Genomic DNA, 27,162 nt, shown 5'->3' with positions numbered 1-27,162 from the left:
AGGATTGTTTCCACAGTTAAATTATTTTGACTTTTATCTTCCATATGGTTTTGAAAGCTTTCAAATCAACCATCGAATTGATGCATGTCATTTTAATGTTTTTAGTCGTATACTTAAGGAAAACTTACATTTTTGTAATTTAAAGTCGTTTTAAAATAATTCAAAATATAACATATAAGAAAATTCTAACATATAAGAAAAATAGAACATATAAGGTGTCCTCATTTGTGTATTTTAAAGTCGTTTAAAAAAAATATATATAACATATAAGGTTTCCTCATTTTTGTAATTTAAAGTCATTTAAAAAAATTAAAATATAACATATAAGAAAAAATCTATTTTTTATTATATGGCTAATGTGATTGTTTAATTTTTTTTAATAATATAAATTTAAACAAAAATGAAGAAAGATGCAAAAATTGTTATTAAATCTTTATTATTCATAATCATTAATTGTCATATATATGTAAATCATATTAGGTAATGTTGTAGCTTTTATTTAAGGAAAGAATACACACTTCCTATATTTTAGGTTAATATAATGTTCTCTAGTGTTATATAATTATGGAATAATGTGACATTATTAGATTAAACTATACTTTATATTAGATGCTTTAGAATTCTTTGAAATAGAATTTAGAAGGCATTTAGAATGCCACCTAGGATTTGGGGTTTTTTTTAATTAATACAAAATTAAGGTTCTAATTTTTCAAATGCTTCTCAATTAATATATAGGGGATATTATTATTAACACACCATTTTCATAAATGTATTCTTATGAGATATATACATAGATTAGTGACGCATGTTGCAGTTAATTAAGCTGTGATTAAAACTGGACATTTTTATGTTAAATTTAATTTGATATGTTATTCCTTTCAATTTGGTCAAAAAAAATAGGATATCCGTAATTTTTAGAGCAAAACAAATACTAAAAATAAATATACTTTAAAACGAAGCAAATCACAAATATTAAAAAAAATTAGAGTTAGATATCCAATTTTCTCTAACTTTTATACAAACATATGTTTATTTATAATTAAATATAGAATTATAAATATAGAATTTTATATAATTCTTATTTTAATATATATATATATATATTATAAAATTTCTTACAAAATATTAAATTAAGAAATGAATATAAAATCTTTAGAAAACAATAATTTTCTATTTTTTAATGTTTTATAACAAATTAAATAATTTAAAAAAATTATGACCATCTGAGAACCATCATCGGTATTTGACTAATAGACCCGGAGTCATCGATGGTGAATACAACTAAACGCAAAATTATTTTAGTAAATGCAAACTCTTCATAAAATTATGTGTTGGGACAAAAGAGTAGCCTTGAAACATAATGATAATATGATGATTTATGAATGTAAGATTGTAAGGCTCAGTTGGTATTCAAGGTTTGCAAATCCCATTTAGATTTATGCACCATTACAATTTATAAACTCATTTTAGTATTAGTAAAATAGTAGTTATGTAGCAATGAAGAGAGCTTCCCTGTACTGCAAATAAACAATTACAGGTACCATGGAAACTTCCCTCTTCAAGAAAAAACACTCCATTAAAAATAACCCTATTTACAGAAAAACACACACACAAAAACATTCACATAACCAAACCAAATCAATCAGTTCTGCTTCAGAATCTCAACTCTTATTTATCTTAAACCATTTGTGCTCTTAGATCTTTAACAACTTCCTCAACAAGATCAGACATGATCATACCTTCAACTTCTCTCCCCAACACAGTAGCTTCTTCACCAATCAAACCACTCCATGGACACCTCTCCAAGTCCCAACCAATGATCCCATCCAATGAACAAAAGGGTTTCTCAGGCTGAGAATATAAATACTCCGACATGATCCTCCAAACTGATTCCAGCAAATATTTACCTCGTATAGACGTTGGTTCAAACACGTACGAGTTCATAAGTTTCTTCCTGAAACCTGACTTTCTCACTGGTCCAAGCACCACCGTAAGTACCTCGTTCAGAAGATCAAACAGTATGTTGTGATTATCTTCAATATCCTCTTCGCCTTCTTGATTCTGATTGTTTCTCTTCTTGAGATTCTCTTTAGTTTCTTCAAGAACAGACTTGTTTATAGGCTTTGCAAATGGATCCCATCTAGACAAGGATCTATCTGTTGTCCCTTCATACAAACCAGAAGCCACAAGAAGATCTCTAACAAATGTCTTATCTGGATTTCCTAAGTCAACGGTAATCTCAATCTCTCGAGCAGTTTCTTCTTCCACAGGGGTCGGCACTTGTATATCTGAGTCAAGCTCATTTATCTGCCTTCTTAGTTCTGTGAATCAGCAGAAACAGAGAATAAGAAACACTTCCAAGAGTGTGTGAGCAGGGCCGGTCGGATAAAGCCAAATGAAACATTGGTTTATAGCCCCCAAATTTTTGAAGAAAATTACTTAAATATAAACACCCAAATTTGTATTAAAAAACAATTATTGAAATATTTATTAAATCGTCTACATTTAAGAAAAAAAAGAGAGGAGTCTTACCACTTAGATTGGAACTGATGTCTCTGAAGACTTGAGGCATACCATTCTCATCAGATACAGTCACATCGGGAGTCGAAACCTGGCTGAGATAATCGACATTTCGCCAAAACTCTTCTGGTGTACTGCTGCAGATTGATGCAGGGCTTGGAGGCACTTCTGTTGAATTCTCCTGAGAGAAAAGAAAAAACAGAACACAAAACTTGTCTCAGTTTAGATCATAAGGACACCTCGAAATGGTGACAGAAAAGTTCTTACATTTCGATCGTAAAAGCTGTTAAACCTCGAACCCGTCACGAAGTCTTTGATCGTTTCATCCTCAAAACTGTTGGATTCGATCATTGAACGTATCTTCTTACCAAAGATTCTTCCTCTCAGAGTTGATCTAAAGCTGGAAACTTTCTTCCTGAGGTTGAATCTTTCTTTCCTCCTAATTGGATCCACAACAACTGGTTCTGTTTCTTCTCCCTCTGTTATTACAGCCTCGTGCTTCCTCATGATCTGCGCCCCAGTCAAAACATGCCGATCCTCCAACAGAAGCTTACCAAACGATGTCCCTGAGACGGGAGCTGATAGTGATCTTTTGAGGTTTCTTGGTGATGAAGGCTCCTTCTTATGAACATTTCTTCTTGTGTCTTCTTCAATTTCATCAGTATATTTCTGTAAGCTCTCTGCGTCGGACACAGTAGGTCTCAAACGGCTACTGCTACTCATCTCTTTACTCAAAACATTGCGAACTCTCTCTGCTAGTAGTTTTCTTGTATCCTTACTAATAAAATCTTGAGGAGAGTCTGGTGCATTGCACTGAACCTCACTAGCGGCGTACGACCTCATCGATTCGGATCTCGGAAAAGGTCTTTCGCTGAAAGGTGTCTCGATGCCGCTTCCCCTCACTGATGAGCTTCTCTTGAGAGCAGCTCTTCCTTGAAGCTCACCTTTTAGCCTCTCCTTCACTTCCTCAAGAAACTCTTCGATGCTGCTTCCTTCCATGGTCGTCCCTGAAGAAGTAGTTAACGAGTCTTCGTAATCGTACACTCTCTGAAGACCAGGTCTTAAAACCACGATCTTAGTTGGACCGGTTCTGTCTGATTTCAAGTTGAAATCTCGACCGAAGCTTCTAGTTCTTGTGAAGAGCCTCTCTTTCTCCGCCGCCACGGAGCCGGAATCGATGATTCTTGAACACTCTTTAGACCTTTTATCAGCTTGCCATGCTTCGAACTCTCTTCTGAATCTTTGAAGCTCTTCTTCTTGAGGATGTTTTCTACGCACTGGTGGATTAATAATATCATTTCTCTCCACTACATTCACTGCCGATGAGGCTAATCTCCTCTCCTTTTTGTTTCTTTTCCCTCCTCCTTTCTCATGAGAGTGATCCACTTTAGCAGTCTGGCGAGGATTGATCCAAGCCGTTGATTTAGTTGACTCCAAAGGAAGTGCTTCCATTCCCATCAGCTTAGCTACAAGACTTGGGGAATTATGTTTATCGTTGGAACGTTTTGAGAGCTCTTCGATGATCTTCTTCTTCATTGATTCCTCGATGGGGTAACAGCTTCTCTCATACCATTCATCTTCCTCAAATCCATAACCCGGCTGTTAAATTAATATTAAAAAAAAAAAAAAAAAACTCATTTAGTAATTAATATATTCGATTTCTTAAAAAAATGATGGTCAAAACCTGTTATGACAAGGTTTTGCCGTGATTAAAAAGAAGAGAAAAAAGAGAAGTTCGGTTTAAATTACCGGTTTATCTTTGTCGTTATGGTAAGTGTGAAGATTGTCAACTTGAAGCTCAAAACTATTCCTAGGAGCTTCCAGATCTGCCAGAAAATAAAATATAAAGATGATTTGATTAATCGAATCTTCGAAATATGAACCAAGAAATCTAGATTTGAATTTTTTTCCTATGTAAATTTCACCTTCGTCACGGGTTTTGTGATGAGAGAAAACTCTCCGGGAGAAACTGTTGTTGTGGAAATCGAAGAGATGCAATAAGCCTCCCATTCTCCGGCGATCGGATCTCTCCGGTGAAAGAAAAGTTAATAGATGTAGAGAAAGTGAATACTTCCGATCTGATGAATCATATAAGGAATCCGACAAAAGAGAGTGAACTTCGGAATATTGATTGTCTTAAAAGAGAAGAAAGGATAAAACTTTATTACACAGAAAGTAGAAGAACAGAGCCAATTCTGGATTAGAAAAAGAAAAAAGACAGAGTCTGAAACAGGAACAGAACAGAATAGAACACAGGAGACGAGCTTTACGCAATGAATCGATCGAGAGGGGTAAAAACTATATTCAATGAGATTGTCTCTGGTGAATCAATGAAGCCTCGATAATAGAGAGAATGTGAGAGGATGAGAGAGAAGAAATGGGGGAACAGAGGGAAAGTCGTATTCAGACAGAGAGAGAGAGAGAGAGAGAGAAGGAAGACTAATGGTGTGTAGTAGGAAACTGACGAAACAGCGAGACGAAACACATCTAATCCAAAGTACGGAACTCCGGTCGCTTTCTCACTTTTGACAAGAAGAGAGAGAGAAAATGAAAAACGGAATTTTGCAGATGAGAGAGAGAGAGAAAGACGAAGCGTGGAGATTCAAAGATAAATCATAACAGAGTATGCTTTCTCTGGTACGTACGTGGTTTCTGTGAGCCGCTCCAAAATTAAGTAATTATTAATTTTTATATGTTATTGAATAACCGTTATTATTCTCATTATTTTTTTTTTATAAACATTATGCATGGACATTTTACCTGGACCCGAAGATCAGGACCGGAACCGACTCAAAACTACAGGTTCGGGTTTGAGTTCGGTCCATGCTAAAGTACCCATTGGATCTTTTTTTCTTGACCTGCGGGTCTCGGTTCGGGTCCGGATCCTACCCGAGATCCGTTCGAGTACCTCGGGCAAAAATTGTATATATTAGGCATATTTGGGTGATTGGGTATTTTTGGTATTTTGGATTTTTTTAAGTTCCGGATTCAGGTTTTTCGGGTATAATTGTAGGTTTCGAGTAAAATTTTAGATTTTAAAAAAATATAATTCGGGTATTTGGGTAAAATTCGGGTATGTTTTGGGTTTTCGGGTCTGATTTTGGATAAATTTTGGGCACTTTTTGGTATTTTTGCGGTCCTTCGGGTATTTTTAGAGTTTTCGGGTCAGGTTCGGATATGCCCGAAAATTATGGATATTTTACGGATATTGAAATTATAGATCTGAACCGATCCGGACCCGACAAGACCGATCCGGAACCGACCCAAAAAATTATAGATACCTATATGGGTCTAAATTTCTAGGACCCGAAAGATCTGGACCCGACAAGATCCGATCCGGACTTAATAAACATCTTATCATTGTTCTCATTATTGCGAACAGCAAAGAATATAATCACTAAAAATAATGTTACCAGAAATTAGTTTTCTGTTTTATTTTCTTTACGAAGGTTTTGAATAGTAGTTTGGGAGAATCGTTTTCGTGTATATACCATGTATATAGTACTTGTACATTCAAAGGGATATCTAAAACTAAGTAAACTTAGAAAAATCGAGAAAATTTGTGGAGAAGTCACTACAAGAAAAATACGTTTTAATAGCAGACGAAAAATGCTATCTAACAATACGATAGCGGTTTATGAAGCGCTGTGTCATCATCCGTGATAGTAGGTCAGACACATTAGATAGCGGTTTTTTGAAGTGCTACCTTATTGTTATATATTATAGCGTTTTTTGGTATGCACTTAAATATTCTTTAATAGCATATTTTTTTTGCTATTATTAACATTAAATTTGGTAATTTTATAATTATTTTTATTTTAATTATTTTAAAATAAAAACAAAATTAAAAATTAAAATTGATTTATATATTTAAGATTTCTTTATTATTTAAATTTATTTACAGTTAATTGTTTTACAAAAAAAAAAAATCTAATTAGATAAAAAAGTACTAAAACCAAACCAAATAAACCAAAACCCTAAACCAAGCTTAAACCTAATTCCTAATTAACTACCATATGTCGTCTTCTTCATCTTGTACGCCGCCGCACACCACCATGGCACCACCTACGTGGTCTTCTTCATCTTCCAGTCCTCACCAGCCCCACCACCACCTTCGTCGTTGTCTCTTCTATGCTCTTTACATCCGCCTTGATTCTTCTTCTTCGCTGTGGGATTTGAGAGTCAAGCTTCAGAGATGAGGCGTACTCGTCGTTGCATCCAGCCACCTTCATAGTCGCTCGCCGTCTTCGTGGTCTTCTTCTCCACGGAGCTTGCTCGCCGTCTTCCTGGTCTTCTTCTCCACGGAGCTTGAGAGGAAGTGTACAGAGTTTCCATGGCTATTGAATATAGGCGTCGATCTGCTCTGGCCCTAGCAGGTGGAGCAGCCATCGGATTCTAAAAGGAGAATAAACAAAACTCAGAGATCAAACCATGTTTCATCGATAACGAAATAGTTCAGAAATTAAAAATCGTAGAAGAAGAAGAAGAAGAAGAAGAAGAAGAAGAAGATAGAATGGGAGTAAAGAAAGAAGGAGAATGATTTAGGCCTTTCAGATAAAAAAAAATCAAAGGCTAAAAAGTGTGATCCTTGTCAAAAAAATTAACCAATAAGAAAGAAGATTAAGAAGATTAAAAATAGATAAAATATTAATTTTAGCCATTGGATTAGAATCAATCAAAGATCATTAAAAAAACAATTAAAATTGTTTTTACATTTATTTTAGATTTCTTTTTAAAATTCCTAAATTTAAAGATTAGATTTAAATTTCTTAATGTTGACAAAAAAAGATTTAGAATTTTTACAATTTTAAAAATTTAGATTTGAAAATTATATCTAGTGGATGTATGGTTTATATATGTTTGATGTTAGGAATTAGGGTATAAAGTTTAATTGAGGAATTAAAGTTTGTATGTTTGGAAGTTACATATAATAAATTTCTTTTGGTTTTAACGTGTATGTTTTAGTATTAAAATTTTAGAACTATCAAATATGAAGTTTAGGATTTTAGATTTTGAGATTATGCATGATATTGGATTTAATGTATATAGGTTTGGTGTTTAATTTTAAAATATTTAAGTTGATAATTTTATATTTAAGATTTGGAGTTTAAGTTCTAAAATATTATAAAGACTATTAGTGTATTAGTGTTTAACTTTTGCTTTTTAGAGTATAGGGTTCAGAAGTTTGTTTAGGGTTTAGGGATTCAAAAAGTACGCTATTATAGCGTTTATTATTTTATGTGCTATTAAATGTATGCTATCATAGCGTTTCGATTGATGCCGCTCAATCATAGCGTTTCCAAAAATACAAACGCTATCTAAAACTAACGGATATGTCAACCATAACAAAAAGCGAAAAAACGCTATCTTGATTTGCTATTAAAACGTATTTTTCTTGTAGTGAGTTGAAAGATATGCCTTCATTAATGTTTCTTTTTATTGAAGAAAAAGAAGAATTCTCATTCTTATTTGTAAGTTGGAACGTGCACAAAATGGTGGTTGGATTGTGAAATCAGTCTCTTCGGTTGTGATTAACTTTCAATAAATGATTTAGTTTATTAATACATTAATAAAGATTATGAAAACTATCTATATAAAAACGTAAACAACATAACAAATCATGTAACGAACAGCTCATGGAGGACTTATTGAACCGTCATCTTGCTTATGATCATAAAATAACAACTCTCACTTTCATAAACGAAAATTATTTGTACGAACCCATCGGTTTATGTAACGTAGGATATAAAATTATTTCAAAGGTGCTTTGCCAACGGCTGGAAAAATTATTACTATATCTGGTCTCAGAAATACAATCTGCTTTTGTTTCTGGGAGGCTAATTTTAGATAACATTTTAATTGCACAAGAGATGTTTCATGGATTATAGACGAATAACTCATGTAAAGAGAAATTTTTGGCTATAAAGACGGATATGAGTAAGGCTTATGATAGAGTTGAATGGCCCTTCATTGAGGCTATTTTACCAAAGTTGGGTTTTGCACAGCGATGGGTATCTCGGATAATGGCTTGCATCTCTTCGGTACAATACAAAGTTTTAATTAATGGTCAACCTAAAGGACATATTATACCAAATAGAGGATTGCGACAGAGTGATCCTTTGTCGCCTTATTTATTTATTTTGTGCACTAAAGCATTAATAGCAAATATTAGGAAGAAAGAAGAGGAAAAGTTACTAACTGGGCTAAAAATTGCGCACGGCAGCCCGACAATTTCACATTTATTATTTACTGATGATAGTCTTTTTTTTTTTTGCAAAGCCAATAGGCAAGAATGTGAGGTCATTCTACAGATTTTGAAAGATTATGAACGAGCATCGGGACAGCAGATTAATTTTTTGAAATCGTCCCTACAATTTGGACATAAGGTTCCAGATTCAGCACGTTTAGAGGTACAACAGGTACTGGGCATTACTACAATAGGTGGCATGGGAACATATCTGGGAATCCTAGAGAGTCTTGGTGTCTCTAAAACACAAGTTTTTAGTTTTCTTAATGAAACAGTTAATAATAAGGTTAATACTTGGACTCTCCGATTTATTACGGAGGGTGGTAAGGAAGTCTTAATTAAATCAGTAGCATCTCCCATGCCAACTCATGTTATGTCTTGTTTCCGTTTACCATAAACACTGAGGAAGAAACTTATGAGCACAGTTGCTCATTTTTGGTGGGGTGGCAGCGGTAACACAAAAGGTATGCATTGGTTTCGTGGGATAAGATGTGCAAGGATAAAGCTGAAGGGGGCATCAGTTTTAGAGATATTCAGAATTTTAATACGGCCTTATTAGCGAAGCAGCGAGATTAATTGATAAACCTAATTCGCTTTTTACAAGAGTTTTCAAAGGAAGATATTTTCGAAAATCAGATCCTTTGGATCCTATCAGATCATATTCTCTCTCATATGGATGGAAGAGTATTACATCAGCTAGATCTCTGGTTAATAAAGAGCTAATCAAAAGAGTGGGAATAGGTTCAAGCATTTCAGTCTGGAATGATCCTTGGATCCCCGCTCCTCGCCCGAGGTCAGCAATTCCAAAATTTTCAAATCAATTCTTGAATTCATTACTTAAGGTGGAGGATTTAATTAATACAGTTGATCTTTCTTGGATCTGGATTTACTCAAAGCATATGTTCATCAGGACGATGTGAGTACTATTCGGAGTTTAGCCATTAGTCGTAACCCTAAGCCAAATTCATATGGCTGGCATTTTACGGATCATCGTAGATACACGGTTAAATCAGGTTATCGGATCGAGAAATTATATCCTGATATGGGTGTTCAGCATATGGCTATAGGACCGGACACTAAGCCATTATTGGTGCAGTCTTGGAAGCTGCAATGTTCACCAAAACTGAAACACTTTGTTTGGCAAATAATTTTTGGTTGTTTACCGGTGTATAGGAATCTTCACTCACGAGGGATTAAATGTGATATGCAATATCAAATGTGTGGGGCTAAGAAAGAATCTATTAATCATGTGTTTTTTGAATGTTCATTAGCACCTTCAAATTTGGGCGCTATCTAATATCCCGTCATGCCCAAGGATTTTTCGACCCTATCTCTTCTTACAAACATGGGCTATCTTTTTTGGCGGATACCAAAAGAACCAGATTTGAGTTATTTTCCATGGATTCTCTGGTATATTTGGAAAAATTGGAATGCTAAGATTTATAAAAATCAGACAATGGATCCTTTAGATCTCCTCCGGACTGCGGAAATAGAAAGTGTCATGTGGGCTAAATCGCAGACCAATAATTCTACAAACAGCGAATCCCCACATATTGTGGAAAATCATATTGCATATGACATAAATAGATGTTACATTGATGAGGCATGAAGGGAACAAGATTCTTGCACAGGGTAAGGATGGGTTTATAAAAAAGGTGGATCAACTGATACTATGATGGGTGCAATGTCTATTCGCAAGAGTCTATCACCTTTACATGCTGAATGTGAAGCTTTGATATGGGCGATGGAGTGCATGAAGACCCTAAAAATCTCAAAAGTGGTGTTTGCGACTGACTGCTCTCAACTGGTGAAGATGGTGTCTACACCAACATAATGGCCGGCGTTCACTATACACATGGAGGAGTTTCTGCGATGTAAGGAATTTTTTCATCTCTTTACTATTCAACATATTCCGATGGCACAAAACACAATGGTAGACAAGCTAGCACGAGGTGCTAGAAATCAGTCTTATGCTATGGTTTATGTTGATTCAATTCCCCTGAAGTGGCTCTTGGATCAGGAATCAACTTAGGTTTCCTTTGCCTTTTGTTGTTAAAAAAAAAACAAATACCCCTCAATATAATGTACTCTTTCCGTTTCAAAATGATTCATGTTTTAGCTTTTTCACACAAATTAATAAACATATTAAATTTCAATATTAAATACATAAGTTTCTGCCATTATCTATTTTCTATAGTTTTAAACCAATAAGAATTCAGAAAATGAAATTAATTTTTTTGAAGTTTACAATTAGTCATTATTAGTCGATAAAAAGTGCATTGGAAATACAAAAAAATGTATCATTTTGAAACAAATTTTTTTTTTCTAGAATATGTATTTTTTTGAAACGGAGGGAGTAGTTCATCAACTTAATTTCTACATTTATTTAATATTTCCTCCGTTCCTAAAAGATATATGTTTTAGAATTTTTACACTTTTTAATACACATATTACTAAAACTTAGGTATAAATGCATAGTTTTTTGTAATTTTATATTTTCTATATTTTTAAATCAATAAGATTTTAAGAAATACAATTAATGTTCTTGGACTTTATAATTTTGTATTATTAATTGACAAAAATTACATTGAAAATATAAAATATGTATATTTTTGAAACAAAAGTTTTCTCTAGAATATTGATTTTTTAGGAAGGGACGGAGTATGTTTTTCTTTTCTTTTTGAACGCTTTTTTATGGCTGCGATAAGAGTTGGACATCAAGAAAAGAAAATGATATGATGGTTTATTAGTTACATGGTATACACATGTAACCATGACTTGTCACTTGCCCTATGATATCTATGAACACACAAAAAAAATTCTAACATGTTCTGGAACACAAGATTTATACAGCGTTTGGTCCAAAACCTATACGAATTAGGGACCATAATACATAGTTTCATTAGGGTTAGGGGTTTTTGAATCTCTCAAAATGTAGATACAAATAATATTGCCAAAAACTTGAGAAATACAAAAGATCTCTAGAAATTTAGTATCTATTTCTTAAAATTTACATACTATCTAATTATTTAGAAAAATATACTACCCAATTGTACATTGATATTATTTGTATAAATACTCAATATGAGAAACTTTTTAAAAAAAAAGATTAAACTCAGATCTATTAAAGAACCATACCTGACTTCTGAGAAGTGCAACCCACAGATGGACAATCTTCCGTGTATTTAAATTGCTCATATTTGTGTGGCGCCATATAGAGTTAATAATTTCGCACTAGAGAAAAATTCATCACTGGCCTAGACCACAGCAAAACTCGTAGAAACCAGGTCAATCTGAGAAATTTTTGATGATAATAACCTTAAATTTTTTAAAACATAGACTAAAAAAATTATTGAAACATAGACTAATAATTTTTTTTTTGTAAAATGAGTAATGACTACCTCGCTTTTTTAGAAAACTAAAAAATATTTACTCAGAAGTCTTTTTTACTCTAAGCATATCATTAACTAAGAGGAAATAAAAAACTATTCTCTAAGCATATCATTTACTCAAAACTGTTCTATTTCAAAGAAAACAATAAAAAAAAACTGTTTACATAAAATTATTCAACGACAGAAAAGTTATTTCCATACAATCAAACATAAAATCTATCTAGACGTTGCTGGCCATGCAAAACACTAATCCTCCATTACTAGCTTACGTTACGTTTTTTTTTTGTAACACTACCAGCTTACGTTACGTATTTTAAAATATATATGTATGCATGTATCGTTCGTCAAAGAAGATTCGCTCTCCCCAATTTTGTGCAAATTAAAATATTTTTTTTTAATATTGTAGTAATCTAGCGGCTCTTATGGTTATAAATAAACCTGCTTTATACGTATCTGGTCAATGACCCACAACAACCGACTTTTTTTTACGATTCTAGTATCCGAAACTTCGAGAGGATTCGACTAGCGCCAATAACCGTTCACTGGAGCTTAGTCGGGGAGCCTGCCGAGGCATCCAAAAGGACTGGTGATCACCCCATGTAAATTCCACCAGTAACCACACGTTAGTAGGCTTCTCCGTATTGGGGTCGAAAGTCCTTTAAGATAATCACCTCTCAGCGGTACTTGAATCCATGACTTTCCAAGTTGAGCCACTGGACCACTGACACGTAGTTAGAACTCTATACGTATCTGGTCAATGACCCACAACAACAACCGACTTGTTAAAGAACTTTACAAAACTAACAAATAATTGTGTCATTAAACCAGCTATATTTTTATACTAATACTTTTTTTGTTAAAGAGTAAGAAATACAATTTAGATTTGTTTGCAATGATAAGTTTCGCATTTTTTTTCTCTTTTAATACAAATATATATATAAGGAGACTCAAATTAATAGCACTAACATGAATTCCACAATAGTCAAATTTAAGCCATGTTCGACAGAAATCTAAATTCACAACGTAAACGACCTAACACAACACTATTTTAGTAATTTAGTGGCTCTTATATGATTATAAATAAACCTTTAGCTACGTACCCGGTCAATAACCCCACAACAAATGATTTGTTACAAAACATTACACTATTAACAGAATTTTAATATCACCCAACTATCTATATATATTTCATACTAATAAAACTATTTTGATAAAGAGTATAATAACCAAAATTGAGATTTATTTACCATGAGAAGTTTCACCTTTTCTCCCATGATACATTATACACACATATACAGACTCTTCAACAAAATAGTATTTATATACATATATATATTTTAGTAAGAAGACTCGAAAATGATAGCACTAACATAAATTCCACACAAAAAATCTAAATCACAACGGAAACGACCTAACACAACATTATTGTAGCTCATGAAAGCTAATACTACTGTATTGTTAATTCATGTATTAAAAAGAAATAAAAAGGTGGGAATCGATAAGAATACAATTCATACAACTCATGGTGATGGTGATGGCATTGTGGGGTATTTAGTTGTAAAGTTATGACTCAAAACACGCTTTGGATTTTTATATTTATTCATTTTATGTATTAATGATGGATCCTCATGTGCTTCGTATCCTCCCTCGACTCTCCTCCATTATTTTTTTTGTAACAGACTCTCCTCCATTATTACTTCTTTTATTTCCTTCTCTCATCTTTTTCATTATTATTTGTCATCTATTCATTCCCCACATACGAATAAGAACTCTGCCTAAAGTCTAAGAAATTAAAAGAACTAGTAAAATAGTCTAAATTTCATTCATTAAACCCTCAAACTATTACTACAATGCCACGACTCCCCTACCTATATTCCGCCTATAAAACTCAATTTGCTTCTCTCATTTGTTGTACATATCCGGAATCTTGTGACGGAGTGGTAAGAAGACAGAAACATGAGATACCAACACGTTTAAGGTTGATTTTCCTGCTGCGCAAAACCTAAGTTAAATTATTCATTGACGTCTATAGATGTATGAGTTTATGCTTTCGACCTATTTATATATTTGGAGAAATGATCTATTTGTAGAATACACTTTCATTTGAGAATTAGTTTGAGTTCTACGTGTCTAGAGTTCTAGTATATTTTACTTGTTTAGATCCTCTAGGCTTTATACCTTTTTCCTACCATGTGCTAGAAGCGTAGAATTCTATAGCGCCTAGTTATTTTTTTCCTTTTAACTCGGGTTATATAACTCTATTTTCACCTAAAAGTAATTTAATGTAGATTATAAACCATGCAAATTTCAAGAGTTGATTGATTATTTGCTATTTTGCTTTTCGTTGTTGGATCATAAAGTTCACTAAAAGTAATAAAAACTTTACTTTTTTAAATTACGGAAACTTGGGTGATGATAATATGTCTCTCACTAGATTACTTATACATTTTACTACTCTCTCCGTTTTCTTTTATATGTTGTTATAGAAACTTTCACACAGATTAATGCACCAAGTATAATATCTTTTTTATCCTTCATTAATTGATTGTTTTGTATAATTAAATACGGGAAATGGAGTGAATAAAGAGTAAATATAGTCTTTTGTCACTATAATTTGCATTGATTTTTGAAAAACGTCAATTATATTGAGACAATTTTTTTGACCAGAACGTCTTTTAAGACTGAACGGAAGGAGTAATTTTTTTTTGTAAGAATTACATTTTACTAATTTATCCGCTTACAGAATAGAAGGTGTTGTATACTTCAAATATTTTTTTATTCACTCCGTTAAATATGTCGGAACTAAACGGTATAGGATCACTGCTATATAGAATGTAATTTTCATAGTTATTTTTATTGGCTATAATCATGATCAAAAATACTAATTAGAGATTTAAAGACTCAAAGTTTGCATAATGTAAGTAACATGAGGACCTAAACATTGATATAGACTAGACGGACATAAAACTCCATTATATAATGAAATTTACAACATAAAAGAAAGCACTAAACTTAAGCATAAACATTGACACATATCTATGGGACCAACCTTAATCATTTTTGTCTTTGATCTAAGCAGTTTCTAAAAGTCGCATCATACTCACATGCAATCGTATTCGTCCACTCCTCGCGGCTTCTTTAATCATTATCACAAAAAATGTAATAGTAATTTCACATTTAAATCATTTGTTTCTCTTTATAGGGTGGTCCGAAATAGAATATCTAAACAGGCCTATATAGTAAAGTTTACACTAAGTATATGTTAAAGTATGATAGCAATAATATGGGCCTGTTATAATGTACCAAATATTACCTTTTTTTTTGAACAACACCAAATATTACCTACAATGATCCAAAACTTGTTATAATGTTGTTCAACTACATTCCCGGGCCGACGTCAAATGATCGCTACAATATTTTTGTGGCTTATCCGAAGGGAGGAAGCTAAGCTAACAATGAGAAACTAAGCATTTGTTTATTGCTTTATTTTTTATTTTTTTTTTTTTTGTCAACAACATTACAGACTCATATAGACTCTGTAAACCACCCCGGGGGATATTGATCCATGTGGACGACGAAAGACGGCTGTGTTCTGGCACTGCGTGCTAGTTTATCCGCCTTTGTATTTTGCGTCCTTGGTACGTGTATAATTTCTGAACGTGTAAAACTCTTTTTCAGATTCCTGATATCTATCCAAATAACTTGCAAAAGCCGATCATTCTTCTGGTTCCGAAACCATCTTCACCAATTGAGAACAATCCGTTGCAAACGTAACTTGGAATTATCTTAAGTTCCTCATACATTCCATTGCCCATAGTAACGCCTCGAACTCTGCATGTAAAGGAGAGAGAGACGCTCTTACGTTCCTAGCTCCCATTAGGCCCTCAAATCCAGGTAAGGTACTGAACCAGCCCTGTCCAGAGAACATATCCTCCTCTTTCCATGATCCATCTGTAAAACACCATCTGCCTGTGATTGACTGAGGAAGCGTATCCTGAGTCTCTGTTCCCATCTTCTGATCCTTCATCAACTGTGCCTCAGCCCATATGATTGATTCCATCTCAGCCAAATTAAGAGTATCCCTAGGATCTATATCCAGATTACTAAAAACTTTATTATTTCTTCCTTTCCAAATGTACCAAAGTATCCAAGCAAATTGATGATACTCCATCGGTGGAGCGACTCTCCATAATAGATGATCCATATTTGTAAATAAAGAATCTGTCGGGAAAATAGCTGGATTTGTTGGAATCTTGGACAGAGCCCACACCTGAATAGCTGGAGGACACTCAAAAAACACATGGTTAATCGATTCCTCGTCCGCTTCACATCTTGCACAGCTTATATCCCCTTGAATCCCTCGTGCCTGCAAATTCTTCTTAACTGCTACACATCCTGAGATCAGTTGCCAAAGAAAATGTTTTATCTTTGGTGGACCCCTTATTTTCCAGCAAAAAGCCTTTATAACATCAACTGTAGGGCCAATAAATAACGGTAATCTATCCCTATCCGGGTAGATCCTCTCCACATTTAATTATTAGGTCAACGATTTGGATGTTTGATGACCTCCACGGCTAAGGAGTACCATAACGATATTCGAGCAAAGAAATGAATAACAAAATTATAGATTTAAAATAACCCAAAATCAGATTAACAAAATCAAGCCAAACCAAACAAAATGGTTGTACCTGGTTTAAGTTTGCATAAAATCGATAAAAACAAAAAAAACCAAACCATGAACCAGATTGCACAAATATAAGCTCAATAAGCAGGCTCGAGACCATAATAGTGTAATGGAATCAATACTATTAAAAGAGGACCATTCACAAATTATACTCTTAAAAGAGGATGATTCCCAAATTATACTCTTAATGAAAATTGCAGTTTTTTTCAAAAATACTCTTATTTTTATAAATGATTATTAAAATTCATTAATGGCATTTAAGTCTTTTGGTTTTGGGCCTACAGATACAGCTAAATGAATCTATTAATAAAGGACTTATATATATATATATATATATATATATATATATATATTTAAAAGATATACTAACTTTATATTTAACTAGGGAAAAACCCGCCCTACGGGCGGATACACAAATGAAAAGTAATATAAAAATATTTTAAATTTTAATATACATTTAAAATATTTAGTTTAATCTTAAATTTATAATGTTTACATTCATCATTTATTTTTGGTTACATTTTAAGAAATTATAGACTTATCTAATCATCTAAAAATAAATTTCACTTTTATTCATGTAATTATTTCACATTTAATACTTGTTATATTATAATAATAATAAACAAAATTATTCAGAATTATGGTTGAAATTCAGCACATAAAATATGGATTATTTCTTTCTTATACATTTTGTTTTTGAATTTACAGTTAATATATATTTTAAAAAAATTTATATTGATTTTTACTATTATGAGATTGAACCTTAATTAGAATAGGATTTATTATTAGTACCACACTTCGCTCAGAAAATGCATATATTTTATTTAACATTTATTATATTTTATCTAAAATAATTAGTTATATATTATCTATGAATCATTATTTTCGTGATTATTCTTGGTAATTTTTTTTTATTTTTACGGTTAAATATTTTGAGATTATGATATCCAACCTAAATTTCATTGCGATTGTTATATGAACCAATTTTTGATATGATTTTATGTTCTAATTTAAATTGACGGTGTATACCTTTCATATTTTTTTTTAATTTTAGGTTATCTACTTTTGTTTCGGTTTATATGTTTCTGCCAAGTTGTTTAGTGATACTCATTACTATTATATGCTTTTTTTATTAAATATCATTCTTTACTTTTTGTGAAAGTAGTAAAATAGATACATAAGTAGTAAATTTGTAGATTTATAGTCTTTTTTTATGTGTTCTCATAACCTTTCTCTTCGGTGAGAATGTAGTCTGTTTTTAGAATGTCATTAGGCTGATATCTATAAATTTTCATGAAAATAATCAGTGTTCATATTCCTTTTAGCTTTTGGTAAATATCTTTTCTAAATTTGCAATTTTCATAATTCAAATATACCATAAAAGTGCATAAAAGACTATTTTCCAAATGAGTGATTACATACAAATTATTTAAATAGTATTTTTATTTTTATATATTATTAATGAATTATATAATTTTTAATAGTATCTTTTTGATATTTGATATGAGAATAATAATTAGAATTTATCTACAAAGTTTTGTTTAATTTAACCTTTTGTTTTGTGAGCGTGTAATTGAACTATTTTATCACTGTATAAAGCAATTCAATAGATTGATCTAAAGAATTCGTCATAGAATATCCAAAAATTAAATATAAACATAAGAAATAGTATATCTCCAGAGTATTATGATCTTCAAATAGACAATTAGATGTTATATTTCTTCTATCTTCAAAGTATCACTCGAGGAGTTGAGTGCATTCTTTCTATAGTGTTTACTCTCAGACCAAACACCAGAAGGAAATCTTCTTTGCCTAGAAAGCCAAATCCTAATTTCGGCAATTATAGAAAAGTGAATGGCAATGTCTAATACATAATTAAGTACAACGTGACACATTACAAAATTATGTTTGAAAATTTTATGACTGTAGTTAAGTTGCAAATTGTTATTGTACTTGCCATTTTCTTTAAAACTAAACCAAAGCTTTGTGTTAGGCCTTCGGTGATTCCATCTTTTTGTAATGTCTATCTCTTTGTAGCAAAGAAAATTAAGACTTATTATAAGAAAAAATGTTTAAGGTTAGTTTTGTGTATTGGTCCAGTAATGATAACCAAGAATTAATAAACTAATATTTTTTTTTAAATGGGGTCAAGCCCAAATTCATAAGCTAAGTCAAATTATAGAGAAGTGAGTGACAATGTCTTAAAATGTTATAAATGGAGCTCCTAAGATTTAAAAACAAAGGTAAAGAAAGTTTGAATAGAGTAATGGATAAAAATATTACATTCCATTGAAATTCTTAAGATAAAAAGGAAAAACTCTTTGGAAATCCTTGATCGTGGCCACTAAGTAGTAAAAAATAGAAAATATCACACTATTTAGTTATATTTTATTTTGAACAAAAGGCATAGAAATCATAACTTGGAAATCAAGGTCGATGTCATTCATGAAGTCAAGCTCTCAGCTTCCTCCAGTATTTGCAGCTGCTAACTCTGCTCTCCAACTTCGACAAGGCTGTACATGTAAATGAAGAGTAGCAGAAATGGCAAAGAAGCTGCAGAAACGTTTCAGCTTGTCTATTTTTGGTAGGCCCATAAACCTATTTTAAAATATTTTTTTTACTGAATATAATTTTCGTTTGTAATATTTAAATTATAATTATATTAGTAGAATTGAATTTATTGAATTTATTAGTTGTTAAAAAATGAAGAAAACTGTTTTTATTTATTTCTTAAAAAAAGATTTAATATGTAGATATAAATTAATATACTAAAATAAATATTATAATGTTATGGCTTACATGAAAAATTAAAAAATGAACGGAGTTTCATTGACGAAAAAAGGAACATAGTTTCATTTTGTGATAAATATTAATCCAAGTTCGTATTTTATCTCCAATTTCAAATTTGTCACTAACCCTTGTCATTTTCAAATTACAGTGAGAGAGCTCTAGCCACCGCTTCTTCTGTCACCTTCACTTCCTTCTATGTTCCCCTATTTCTCTTATTATTTCCATTTTCAAATCTCTTATGAACCCTTCGGTTGCTGCCATCTTGTCTCTTTTGATCTCTATTCATACTATCTTGTCTCTCTCTTCGCTTTTTCCGCCGTGAATTGCTCTTTATCCGCCAATTACCCTTGTAGAAATATTGTCATATCTTCGGATTCCGAAGTGGAAGACGGCGACATGTTCGCTGACAACGCCCTGAGATATGTGCACCATCTCCTAACCCAGTTGATATCAGTTCTAATTCTCTCGACATTGGATTCAATTGTGTGAAAGGTTTTTGTGATATTATGACTATGAGGAATGAAATTATGAATTCACGAATATAATCTAACCTATTTATAATTGCAGATTCACCATCTCTAAGGAGAATGCAATGAATGTGATAACGTGAAAGGAATGGGGAGATGGAGTTAATGGTGGTGAATCAATGCTACTATTATAACGGTCTGTGGGCGATAACGAAACGACATAATATGAGAGCGACATATAGCCTATTCACGAAGATTCATCTCAGATGCCCTTTCTGAACCTCCATTGATGGAAGACATAATGAACCTCCATTGATGGAAGACATAATGAAAATTTGAGATGAGTATCAACCCTAGAACGTATGGCGGCTTCTCGTGACGAAGGCGACTTTGTGGACCAACTTTTTGTTGGTTTTCAGCCCAAACCATATATTATTCATTTGTGGAAGTCCATTAAACCAAATGATTTCCAACCATGTAAAATATTGAAGCCCAATCGAAAACATAAGAGACACGTGTCGTGTTTTCCTCACTCTATTTAGTGACATGGCAGGCTGAGAAGAGAGTGAATGTCTACTTTATATAATAAGATATAAGTATAAATATATTATGAACTATAAATAAATTAAGAGACGTGAAAATATTATTTTCTTAAATATACATATCAATATTCAAAATAGATCATTTGAATATTATACAGATTTTCAATACAAACCAAAATCCTATATTCTACACCATATATCATATATATATATGAATATCATTTTTCCATGTATAATGTCATTTTATACATAATATTGATATGACAATTACGAGTGTTTAAGAATATTTTAAAAACTATCTTAAAATCAATTTTTAAATCTAAAATAAAAACACAAACTTATAATAGGTTATTGATAATGAAAACAAACTTATATCATATCAATAAGTTTTTTTATATTATCATTTTTTATTTGGATAACATAAATTTTATTTATCAAATTCTAAGGAATCACTAATTTATGTAATATTAAAAATATATGAGTAATTTAATCAATTTTTAAAAAAATACTATAAGATATTTTGTATTTTATCGGATCAATGTTATCAGATCACAGGTTAATAGTGAGTTTTTAAATTTTTACCGGATTATATCGGATTTTTAATTAACGAATTTTTCATTAAATCCGATCTATAGATTCAACCATGAATCTAGGTTGATGGAACAAATCTTAAAACTTAAAGATTATTATAGAACAACTACCATATTTCGAACAAATACCATATTTTGAAGAGAAACAAAAATAAATGATAAAAACCTAAAAGCTCAATTGTTATGGTTCGAAACAAAAATAATTGTAATTTGTAAATCAGTTTTCAATTAGTAAATGAAAAACAAACAAACCCGCGCTTAACCTTTTAAGACGAGAAAATACCACTCTTTGGATTGTAATCTAACATACTAATCAGTGTTATAAAACTCAGGAACAAAAAACCATGAATGGTTCCACTCCTATGAATAGACTCAAATAAAAAGACAAAACGCACAACAGCAAACAAACAGTCGGACATTATCTACGACCCATCCCAGCAAAAAGATTCTGTCCCAATTCAACGTTAGATCAAATATTCCATTGGAAAAAGCTACACAAGAGTCAAACAACAATATACGAGAGAGAAAGAGAACACACGTTGATAAAATCAAAAACACATCAACCTAAAAGTAACAGATAGAAATCAACAATACATTTAAATAAATCCATATACCACTCATCAAATAAATCCTTAATAAACACAGAAGGTAATAAGGAGACATAGCATCCAAGTGATCCTATCCGACCATACAACTGAACTAAACACGAAGAAGCAGCAACTGAGGTTCTTAATATTACAAACACAAAGCATAACCAGTTTTTCAGTTTTTTTTGGGACACATTTAAATTACTAATCCCATCCACAAATCTGAGTCAGTCAATGGCAGTAACCTAGACGAGAAAGCCTCCTTAATCATCGTCTTCTTCCTCCTGCCAAAACATAAGACAGTCCAAAACGTCACATACATGTAAAAACAACATATGAAACACAAAAGAGTTAAAGTCTTAAATGAAAAACCTCTTCGCTTGCTCCTCCAGCTTCGTCAACTTCAGACTTGGACTCATCATCTTCACCTCTACTGGTTCCATTAGCCTAAACAAGAACACAGTAAGACCATAGGAACACAATGTCTAAGCTCACTCTAGAAAGTCAAAGCTGAGATTTTTATTACCAGTTTCATGTTGTACTGTTGCATACTCTTATTATATTCACTCTTCCTGGTCTCTGCCTTGGTAGCATAAGGAGCTTTCTCCTGTACTCAAAACAACCAAAGAGTTATAATATTTTGAGCTTAATCTACAAAGATGAAGCACAAGACTCACTTCTTCACTCATAGACTTCCACTTGGCTCCAGCAGCCTTCCCAACCTGATGTTGTTTAGCACACAGATGATTATTAGTTTTTGAATTACAGATCCGAGATTGTGGAACCTCAAGGAGATACTTACGGCGGCTACGGACTTGTTGTTAGGGTTCGCCTCTTTGAACTCCCGTCGAAAATTATCTCTGTGACAGAACATTAATCAGTTCTAAATTGAAATAAAGCAGTGAGGCAAATGTGAGATTGTGAAGTTTACAAGAAGACGAAGAAAGCGCTTGGAGGTCTCTTAGGTTTGTTTGGGTCCTTCGTCGCCGTCTTCTTCTTCCTTCCTCTGGTTTTGAGTCTGGAATCAAAACAGAGGTGAGAGAAGTTGTGCAGATCTCAGATTTCAGAGATAATGGAGAGAGCCCGAGAGCGAAACCTTTGATCTGTGCTCGTTGCTTCTGCTTTCGATTGGCCGCCTTTCATCTCAAGTTCTGTGAACAAGAGTGAAGATTCGTTAGTGAATCGGGTGACTCGGACTGAGTCAGTAGGAGCGAGTTGATTACCTTAGGGTTCTTTTTGTTTGTTTGACCAGTTTTGAGAGTCCGTGAGAGATTTGTTCTTTTTTACTTGGAAGTGTTTGATTGTCTTTTTGACGCAGCAAGACAAATGTAGAATGACACATCAGCATTTTTAGTTATTTTAAATCTGCCACGTGTACAAAACAGTATTTTTGAAGATTTATTAAATTTACAAACAAACAAAAAAGAAAGCACACCAATCTACCGATCTCGCCTAAACCGGGTTTCCATTGGTGTTGTCCTTTTTAACCGGTTCCGGTTCCGGTTCTTTACCTTTTGGTTTCCTCAAAGTAAATCTTCCCCTCTCCTCCTCTGCATCTCTCTCTCTCTCTCACTTTGATAGTCAACTTTGAATTTTGGTCGCGAGCCGTCAACATTGTAAGCTTCACTCTCAGGTAGGATCGACTTATATTAACACTCTCTTTTACCAAATTTCTTTGGATATACTTTGTTTTCGTTGTGAAGTGTTCTCTGTTTCGATAGTAATATTGAATCCTCTTTTCGTATTGTCTGAATCGTTTGATTTCTATCAATGTGAAAGCATGCAAATTTACAGTTTTTCTGTTCGTCTAGTGAGTGAGGATCCTAGTTCAAAGCTAAAACTCTTGCTTGATTATGTTCTAACTGAAGTTTTTTTTTTTTTGTTTGAGTTTGTGTGAGCATACAAAACTCTTTTGTTAAAAAAACATTTTATAACATACAGTTTGCAAATTTTATGATTAGCATGAATAAACGGCGAAGCTTTTATTGTTTGGTGCTAAAATTTATTGTTTCTCGCCTCTTCTTGATTAGAAATTTGAATGTTTTGCATCATTTACTTTGAGGTAGCAGAGGATACTGGAAGGTGGAATCCGAAATGGTTGATCAAATAAGACATATGTGCGTTGGAATCAATCAAATCCTCGAGCAGATACATGGGTTTTCAAGAAGATGTTTGTTCCGGGTCATATCTATGGGTCCTTTACCCATTCATCTCGCCTTTATCATGGATGGAAACCGAAGGTACGCAAAGAAGCAAGATCTAGAAGACGGGTCTGGTCACAAAGCCGGGTTCTCTGCGCTCATGGCGATGCTACAGTACTGCTACGAGCTGGGCATCAAGTATGTAACTGTATACGCATTTAGCATAGATAACTTTAGAAGAAAGCCTGAGGAGGTTCGGTCTCTAATGGATTTGATGCTGGAGAAGATCAAGTCTCTGCTTGATAAAGAGAGTATAGTGCATGAATACGGGATACGTGTATATTTTATCGGTAACTTGGCGCTTTTAAGTGACCAAGTGAGAGTTGCTGCAGAAGAAGTCATGCAGGCCACTGCTGAGAATAGTCGTGTAGGGCTTCTTGTCTGCGTTGCTTATAACTCTACAGATGAGATCGTACAAGCTGTCAAGAAATCTTGTGTGACAAAGTTAGATAGGGACATGGAGACAATACAGTTGGTGGATATTGAGGAGAATATGCAGATGAGCGTGGCGCCGGATCCTGATATACTGATCCGAAGTTCAGGAGAGACGAGGCTGAGTAACTTTCTTTTATGGCAGACTGGTAGCTCTCAGCTTTTCTCTCCTGATGCTCTGTGGCCTGAGATTGGCCTTAGGCATTTGGTCTGGGCTATATTGAACTTCCAGAAAAGTCATTCATACTTTGAGAAGAAGAAGAAGAAACAGATGTGATTGTACTCATCTTTTGTTTTGTATTTTTTTTTAGTGATGTGTTGTTCATGTGGGATACTGTCAGAAGGAAACTTGGATTACATAGAACAGACAATGTAATTTTTCACAGTAAGTACTCGTCTGGGAGTTTTCTTTAAACTAGAAAGCCCACGCCATAGACAATGTCACATAACCGAAATCCTAGTTGTGTGTCCATGGCTCAAAGGTATCATCTGCTTTTAAGGCTCATCAAGATATTTTAAAGAGGATGAGAGAAGGCAGTGAGAACAAGACTGACCAGAGTCCAGACTCAACATTCTATGGTCAAGCAAAGAATATAGTCTACTGTTCAACTTCCGATGAGCTAGAATTGATATGAAGAAATCAGTTCAAGCAAGGTAAGTAATGTGGAACAGTGATATATTTTCCTAGAAAATAAAAGGAACAAGAAACTCAAAAGAGAGAAAACGATAACAAACTTGTCACATATTTTTTCCCATGATTGTATATATTAATTCTTCACACACAGCTATACATTTATGTGTTCTTCTACTTGCTGATATGGCTTGGCTGTCAGGATTATCTCAGTGTGATCACGGCTCTTATAACCTCTAATCACTTGCGTATCAACTTAAAGTAAATGAAACAAGCAACTTAACGAGTTCACGGCCTCAAACCGATACATTTTATGAGAGAAATCTTGCTCCCAAACTCCACTAAGATCAAAGGGTTTACAATAGCGGTAGTCACTTATAGAATGTGACATATTTCAAGGTTTACACAAACCTTCTTTATCTTAGAGAATACAAGTAATCTAGAGAACCTTTAGCTAGAACAAGAATGTAACCAAGGTTGTTCTCTGTATGCTATATCTCTAATGACTTGTCTCCTTTCTCTCTTGAAGCTCTCGTATGATGACCTTGAGCTCCTGCTTGAGTACCTGGGCGGATTTAGAACTATTTTCTACCACAGGTATAATATCACTTATATAACTAAATTCATTTATAAAATAAAGCTTTTGAAAAAAACACTTTACAAATTTATCCTAACGATTCTATTTTCTGGAATCTTTTATCACAACATCATTTGTTACTTTTTCAAATAATTTTTTCAACAAAACAAAAAAAAAAATCATTTAAAAACTCATCATTTATCCGGTTTCGCAAACCAGTTTTCACAATATTCATCATAGAAAAATATTTTTTAATTGTTGCATTAGGAACAAATAAAGTCAAAACTAGGTTTTAAAAGCTGATAAACTTGAGGATATGAAAGATGTTTCTTTATCTCCACCATCATACATGAAAGACATCCAAGATCTTTCAAATTAGCAAATCTTTCATCTTCATGGATGTTATCAATATAGAGATCAAGTTAATGTTCAAGAGTCATTGGCTCCATATGACTATAATCTTCAGAATAAAACTCGGACAATCTCATAACTTTCAAGTTATCAAACTCACGAAATGAATCACCGGGGCTCAAAGAAGCAATGCAACCAAGTAATTCAGTGTTCACCTCATTAAACTCTTGAATTTGCATATCCAATACAATGTAATAGCATTCCATCTTGTTACGATGCAAGTTGATTATATTGCTTTTTTTTTTTTAATTCTTCAAATTAAATTCATCATCAATAACTAGCAACTCAGTCTTGTAATTAACAAAAAAAAAACTTTGTTGATTAGAAATTCCCATTCATTTTCTTTGAGCTTATACAATTGTTGCTTGGTGGATTTCACAAGCAACATAACATTCAAAATAGTCAAGTCTTTCTTTTGAAGATCCTTTGATAAGCTATTTGTGATCCTAAGAACAAACAACATTAACGGTAAGAAGTAATTCAGAAGACCATTAGTTTGTCGTCTTTGATACCATCACTCCCATCGCTTTCGACCTACTCAAGTACTTTAATAATAGAAGAAAAATAATCACCAACTGCAACAATGTTTTATAATGAGAATCCCAACGAGTTTTACCGGGTCTTTGAAATGAAACCTATTGGTTTAGTCTCTTTCTTGTTTTAATTTTACTTTTCTGAATTCTTTCCTCTATTATTTCCGAAAGTCTTCCCGAATCATATATTTCTTCTTTCAAGAAGCCCCAACCACATTAAAAAAGACAGAGAGCTTATCAAAGAAGACTTTTTCTTGGGTTCACTCCCTAGGGTGAACCTTTAAGTTCACCAACCAATAGAAAGTTGTCATTTTAGATCTACTATCTTTTAATTAAGGAAACAAAATAACTTACCAAATTATATTATGCTTTTAAAATAAAAAATAAAAGATTAAATAAATAAAAATAACAATAGTTCTAAAAAAATATTATTTAAAAAAATATTTGTTTTTAAGATTTAGATTTTAGTGTTTAAGATTTATAATTTAGAATTTATCCAAATGTTTAGTGTTTTTCCAAGGGTTTAGGGGTTTACCCAAGGATTTAGGGTTTACCCAA

The 27,162-nt window shown here is 32.9% G+C and overlaps 3 protein-coding genes across 4 annotated transcripts; 1 reads left to right on the top strand and 2 right to left on the bottom strand.

Moving 5' to 3' along the window:
* Positions 1–1,452: 1,452 nt before the first annotated feature.
* Positions 1,453–5,119, bottom strand: LOC106306447. Its single transcript, XM_013743074.1, has 5 exons — positions 4,446–5,119; positions 4,270–4,346; positions 2,788–4,119; positions 2,533–2,701; positions 1,453–2,321 (listed from the first exon to the last, which is right to left on the bottom strand). The coding sequence occupies exons 1-5, from the start codon at positions 4,528–4,530 to the stop codon at positions 1,678–1,680; spliced, it is 2,307 nt and encodes a 768-aa protein (XP_013598528.1). The 5' UTR covers positions 4,531–5,119; the 3' UTR covers positions 1,453–1,677.
* Positions 5,120–21,827: 16,708 nt separating this feature from the next.
* LOC106303994 (high mobility group B protein 4-like) lies at positions 21,828–23,131 on the bottom strand. The gene is made up of 8 exons (XM_013740360.1): positions 23,043–23,131; positions 22,916–22,970; positions 22,751–22,837; positions 22,622–22,679; positions 22,497–22,541; positions 22,346–22,426; positions 22,192–22,266; positions 21,828–22,103 (listed from the first exon to the last, which is right to left on the bottom strand). Exons 2-8 carry the CDS (start codon positions 22,960–22,962, stop codon positions 22,083–22,085), a joined length of 414 nt encoding a protein of 137 aa, XP_013595814.1. The 5' UTR covers positions 22,963–22,970; positions 23,043–23,131; the 3' UTR covers positions 21,828–22,082.
* A 248-nt stretch (positions 23,132–23,379) lies between these two features.
* Positions 23,380–24,841, top strand: LOC106304267 (dehydrodolichyl diphosphate synthase 6). Of its 2 annotated transcripts, none has more exons than XM_013740676.1 (2): positions 23,380–23,452; positions 23,889–24,841. In XM_013740676.1, the coding sequence occupies exon 2, from the start codon at positions 23,914–23,916 to the stop codon at positions 24,727–24,729; it is 816 nt and encodes a 271-aa protein (XP_013596130.1). In that variant the 5' UTR covers positions 23,380–23,452; positions 23,889–23,913; the 3' UTR covers positions 24,730–24,841. The 2 variants fall into 2 exon arrangements, with proteins under 2 accessions (XP_013596130.1, XP_013596131.1); XM_013740677.1 differs by having other exon boundaries at positions 23,382–23,452; positions 23,882–24,841.
* The last annotated feature ends 2,321 nt before the right edge of the window (positions 24,842–27,162 follow it).

The sequence above is a fragment of the Brassica oleracea genome, chromosome C7, assembly GCF_000695525.1.
Source record: "Brassica oleracea var. oleracea cultivar TO1000 chromosome C7, BOL, whole genome shotgun sequence".
Classification (NCBI taxonomy): Eukaryota; Viridiplantae; Streptophyta; class Magnoliopsida; order Brassicales; family Brassicaceae; genus Brassica; species Brassica oleracea.
The sequence above is the reverse complement of the archived record's forward strand: the minus strand, read 5'-3'. Positions and strand labels throughout refer to the sequence as shown.

Bases quoted from the DNA above. Each gene is read 5' to 3' on its own strand.
- LOC106306447 (XM_013743074.1), bottom strand. From the start codon at position 4,530: ATGGGAGGCTTATTGCATCTCTTCGATTTCCACAACAACAGTTTCTCC. The intron at 2,702-2,787 runs GTAAGAACTTTT...CTTTTCTCTCAG, and splicing joins ACAGCTTTTACGATCGAAAT to GAGAATTCAACAGAAGTGCC. The intron at 2,322-2,532 runs GTAAGACTCCTC...GCTGATTCACAG, and splicing joins CATCAGTTCCAATCTAAGTG to AACTAAGAAGGCAGATAAAT.
- LOC106304267 (XM_013740676.1), top strand. From the start codon at position 23,914: ATGGTTGATCAAATAAGACATATGTGCGTTGGAATCAATCAAATCCTC.
- LOC106303994 (XM_013740360.1), bottom strand. From the start codon at position 22,962: ATGAAAGGCGGCCAATCGAAAGCAGAAGCAACGAGCACAGATCAAAG. The intron at 22,427-22,496 runs GTGAGTCTTGTG...TTTTGAGTACAG, and splicing joins GGAAGTCTATGAGTGAAGAA to GAGAAAGCTCCTTATGCTAC. The intron at 22,267-22,345 runs GTAATAAAAATC...GTTCTTGTTTAG, and splicing joins AACAGTACAACATGAAACTG to GCTAATGGAACCAGTAGAGG.